Consider the following 5,496-nt stretch of genomic DNA (forward strand, 5'->3'; position numbering starts at 1 on the left):
TAAAATGAGATTTTTAAACATACTTTAACCCACTCACAACAGGAGCTCCCAGCACCATATTGGGGTTTGCATGGAGCCAGCGGCTTGGGGGGGGGGATTAGAAGTGCAGAAAACATAAAATTCCCCAGCCATTTATGCTTTCAGCTATGGCATGACAGGATAAAAAGAGGTTTTAAGCCTTCTTTTGAGAGCCTGTCTCACTTCAGTGGCTGCAGCCAGGCCCAAACAAGTGCATACATGTTTAGCTTGCACAACTTAGAGGAGGCCCAACCCCACATGATGAAAAGATGTTACCCAGGCATGCATGAGTAGGTTAAGAGGCAGTACTGCATCCGTGACTGCAGTCAAGACAACTGAACAGCAGTTAAGCACATACAACATAGAGCAGATGACAGTACATGGCACACATACTTGCCATTTGGCATCATGGTAATGCTGATGCCAAATGGGATCAATTTTCTGTGATCCCCTTATAAGCCCCCTACTCTGACAGTGTCTTTCCAGCAGTGTCTTCAGAAACAAGTAGACAAAGTTTCCTTCTGCAGCCATCCTTATCATTCCCACCTTGCTATAGTTATATCCAAAATCCATGGTAAAGCATTATCAACCCTGACCAGACTTCATTGTCAAATCCATTCTTCCCTAACCTCATCCCTCCCTCAATACTTGTACCAGAACTGTCACCATCTCCCTGTTATACACAGTCATGCACATGTGCTAATTGTAGTGGTTCCCTTGATGTATTTTATAGGAGCTGCCCTACCTACAAGTTTGAGTCTGAAGTGGCAACTCTCTGATTTTTTGGCCTCACTCTATGCAAGGCCAAACAGGAATCACATCAGATTTTTTCTTACTCTAATAATGTTTGTTCTGCTCCTCCCCTTTCCTCCCAAGATGTTTTATATCCCCCCCTCTACCTACTCCTCCGACTAACATTTCCACTTTTAACCCATACCTCTCCCAGTCAAATTCTTTTACCATTCTAAATCCAGACAGTCCAGTCCACTCCACTGCTCCGACACCTACCCCTCTCCCTTCTTGCTCTACTCATAACAGACAGTTAAATGTTCTACCCTTCTCCTACCACACCCTCACCTCCACCTACCTCTTCCTAAACTCCTCAGACACCAGTTTCCTCTTCAATCTTCATTTCTCAAAACTCCCCAACCAGCTGCATTGTCCCAAATCAACACAGAAACCCCTCACCCATCCTCCAATATCACTAATCCCACTCCCTCTATATTCAAATTGACTGCTGATATCCATCCTCCTCCTACTCCTGTTCCCCATACAACCCTTACTCCTACTCCCTTCCAACACACCCCATCCCCCCAGCTCCATCTACATCAACCTGCTATCCATCCCAACTATCCCTTCCACTCTCTCCTGGGTACACACATGAATCCCTTATGTCACAATAATGCCCTTCAACTAAATAGGAGATTCTGCCTGTCTTTGTTGCACAAAACAAAATTTATGTGTACATATATTTCAGCTGTCTTGCAAACTTCCCCCCATCTGGCCTCCATCCTCCATATACAAGATAATCTCATATCTGATCCTCTCCAAGTTGCTAATTAACTGGGTGACTATTTCAACCATGTCACTACTGACTCTCACCTTTCTCCACACATCTCTTCCATTAAGGCCACCAGAGAATGCACTTTCATCACATTCTCCCTATCCTCTGATGGATCCTATAACACTCTTTTTTTTTCCCTCTGAATTTCAATATCTACCTTACAGTTGTGCCACAACGCCCATGAAACTTTGCATGTTTCAACACCTTCCATCTTCCTCTCTTTCCTTCCTGTTAATTATTTTCAACCACATTTGGATGACAGGAAATTTTCTTCCTCATTGGTGTGAAGTTCTTAACCTCCCCTTCTTGAAATCCAATAAATCAAGTACCACCCCTCAAGATTACTGTTTGTGCAAACTACTAGAGCAAATGGTTAACTTCTGCTTAATGTGATATCATATCTCGAATCTCACAATCTTCTTTCTCCTTCCCAGTTTGGATTCTGCCCTACCCAAAGTACAGCTGACCCCCTTGCTCATTTAGAAACATATATTACATGTGTATTTGCACACCATGCCTTCAACCATATTCTTTGGCCTAGAAAAAGCATATGATACAACATGGTGGTAGCACATTCTCCAACAATTTTCCTCTTTAAGATACATGGAAACATGGTTTCTTTATAAAGTCCTTCCTCTCCTAACACATTTTCCAGGTCAAAATTGCCTCTTCTGCATCATCTTTTCTCAGTTTGGAGGGATCCCACACCTTATTCTTTATTGCTATTGTTGACATTATTTCAGTTTTACCTCCAGGGACCCAGTCATCACTACATGTTGATGATTTAACCATCTTTGGCTCTGGCCCATCCATACCTACTCTCAACCAACTCCTTCAGTTTGCAATATAATCAGTATCTTCCTGAGCCATTACCCAATGCTACTGGGAATATTTTTTTTTTTTATTATTATTTATTATTATTATTATTATTATTATTATTATTAAGTTTTGTGTGTGTGTGTGAAATGTTTCTGCACATAGTGCAGAGACATTTCTGCTAGTGCTTAGCCATAATAGAGTCAATTAGTAGACTTTGTGACCGTACCTAATTTCACCTTTCCCTGATTTTTTTTTTTTTCTAATGCTATGAATATCGATGGTGTTATTTTTATAATGAACATTATAATTACTATAATGCTATAGACATTGTAACAACAATATAAGATCACATGAATATTTTCAAAAATCCAGGAAAAGGTAAACAGGTGAGACAGGCAGTACTCATAATTGGTTCGTTGGTGACTTAGTGCAAATGTAGTTATCTATGTGTAGAAACAATCATTAAAATAAACCACCAGTGGGTATGGCATGGACATACATGCCATGCCATGCCAGTCAGGTTTAGGTTAATCATAGTTTTCACTTTTCTACCTCCATCTCCTTCTCCATCCTTTTCTCTCACGCACGTGCAGGTCCCCAACTTCCACTGTGCTTATATGATGCTCCGCTCCAATACTGTTCTTCTGGCAAGTTCCATGACATTATTTTTTACCCCAAACTATCCTAGCAAGACCATATCTTTTCCATAAAAGAAAGAGCTCACTGCTGCCTCCAAATCTTACAGACTCTCCCATATATCCTGGGGTTCAGATTGCAAAATTCCTGTCTTGTTACCCTGATAATAGATGCCACATCTACTCTTCTACCTGTACCTCCCTTCTGGTTCGTCTTGGTCTTCATTTAGCCCAGGCCTCCTGCTCAGTCATGCATGCCATTTCTCTCTTGATGCCATGCCCTTCTCTCTTTCTGATGCTTTGCCTGCTTCCACCAATTCTTCCTTACCAACCTAACTATCTCTTGATATCTTCTCCCCAACATTTGTTTTTTCTCCACATTTACCCACTCCTTTCGCCATTCACATTGATACTCTTCTCTCCCATGCCCCCTTCCCACCATCTCCAACTTCTTCCCTTTTCTGTCCATTCTGTTCCTCTGTTTTTTTTTTCCTTACACCAAGAATCCGCTCTTATGTCTTTCTTACCTGTTTCCTTGACCATGTCTCCAGTCGTTCCTCCAGTATCAATGCTTACATGGATACCTTTGGTGCTGGTTTTGCAGTAGTCTTCCCAACTCTTGTATGAAATATCCCCTCCCTCCTGAGTTCATTGTCTTTATTACAGAACTGTACACATTCCTTTTTGCTTAAAATACATATACTCTCTCCCTTCCTCCTCTTCCACTACTTTTACTGACAATGTTGCACATTCTTTATCATATATACTAGTTTTGTATGCTGCATCTTCAACCCTTACTTTGTATGCTGTCTGATCTTATTTTCTATAGTTTACTTCATAGTTTTAACTTTATTCTTGACTTATTCTTTATGGCTTATATTCTAAATTGATAGTCTATTCTATATTTTTGTGCAATTTTTTGTTTTATAATATGAAAGTAACCATCTATGTGATAGGTGGTGATTTTTTCTTTCATTATATCTTTCTTTGTTTCTTTCTTACAAGTGGAACCATCAGCACATGATAATTATGTTAAGGAACTTTTCCTAAAGAACTTGGAATTGATAGCTCTCTTTTTCAGATTGCTGTGCTGTTGGTAGGCAGAGGACCAAATGACTGCAGCAAACCAAACAGCTCGAGTGAGAAGATATTTTAATAGTAAAGGCCATAGGGACTTTACCTTGGAATAGATGCAAGAACATAGAAGAGCATGCTGGATAACCACCGACATCTGATTGCTAAATTTAAGTTCTAAACATCATTATGCCACCAGTTAAAACAAAAAACAAATCAAAGAAAAAGTCAACTTTGCCAGCAAAAGTTAGTAAGCACAAGAAACTTAAGAAGAATAAGGTGAACACACCCAAAAGCCAGAAGTTGAAAAGAGACAATAATGTAAAGAAAAAAAAGAAATTGGAGTCAGAAGTAACAAAGCAAAAGAAAAAAAAGATAATAGTAAAATTTCCATCCAAATCTGTGAAGGCAGCAAAGCCCAAACAAAAGAAAGTTGTGAAAAAGAAGAACCAAAAGAGTCCTAAGTCTCTGACTAAAAAGCAAAAGATGAAGTCTCCAGACAAGGGCAAGATAACCGTTAGTAAAAGGAAAAGACAGAACTCTGAATCAGAAGTTCAGGTTAAAATGAAAAAGGCCAAAATAATCAGTTCTCCATTTAATTCTTCACAAATAACAAAGCCTAAAGAGCCAGTAAAGATGAAGATGACTCAAACAGAAACCAAAGATGTATCTATCAAAACAGATGGAATGGAGACTACAAAGCAAAGATATGTGACATGTTTCTCTTGTAATGTGCTGGTTCTTGAAAAAGATTTTCATTCACATTTGTTCTTTGGAAGTATAAAATGTAGATTTTGTCTAAATCCAGTACAAAAATGCACTGACTTTGCCAACCAAATGCTGAAGCCCAACAGCTACTGCCCAAAAAGTCCAATGAAGATGCATGGTATATTGCAGTGGGATTCTTGTCTTCATTATGTGTGGCATAGCGTGAAGAAAGAAATAACCATCAGAAATTTCTGTAATAGTATAAAGACAAAGCCAAATGAATTTGAGATTTGTTGTGAAATCTCAAATACCAAATAGCTTGGAATCTTAGAACAAGTAGAACCTTGGAAGTCAGCCTTTCTAGAGCTAAAGGCATATTGTGAACAGGTTTTCAGCCAGTTAAAGCCCCAAAAGTGTTGCTTTCTGAAACTTTTCAAAGGAAATAAGATAAAAAGTGATGACAAAAAATCGATATTTAGAACTAAAGACCCTGTTAAAAATATCAGTTTAGAGGCAAGTGGAGATTCAGTAGCTCCTGAGAGGAAAGTTCTTTCACAACAGAACCAGGAGACGGAATGTGCCACAGTTAGCGAGCTGCACTCATCGTATGTATGTGCTATATCTGGGAATTTTGTAGAAAAAAACAGGAAAAAATTTCAAAAATTATTTAAAAAGGGG

General features: G+C 39.1%; 1 protein-coding gene across 1 annotated transcript; it reads left to right on the plus strand.

The window, feature by feature from the left end:
• Nucleotides 1–307: 307 nt before the first annotated feature.
• Nucleotides 308–5,451, plus strand: LOC119570480 (the record flags this gene model as incomplete). Its single annotated transcript, XM_037918197.1, is given in 2 exon segments — nucleotides 308–429; nucleotides 4,118–5,451. A coding segment is annotated over 1 exon segment (1,152 nt), but the record flags the coding sequence as incomplete, so codon positions are not given.
• Nucleotides 5,452–5,496: the final 45 nt, after the last annotated feature.

The sequence above is a fragment of the Penaeus monodon genome, unplaced genomic scaffold (genome assembly GCF_015228065.2).
Source record: "Penaeus monodon isolate SGIC_2016 unplaced genomic scaffold, NSTDA_Pmon_1 PmonScaffold_2896, whole genome shotgun sequence".
Classification (NCBI taxonomy): Eukaryota; Metazoa; Arthropoda; class Malacostraca; order Decapoda; family Penaeidae; genus Penaeus; species Penaeus monodon.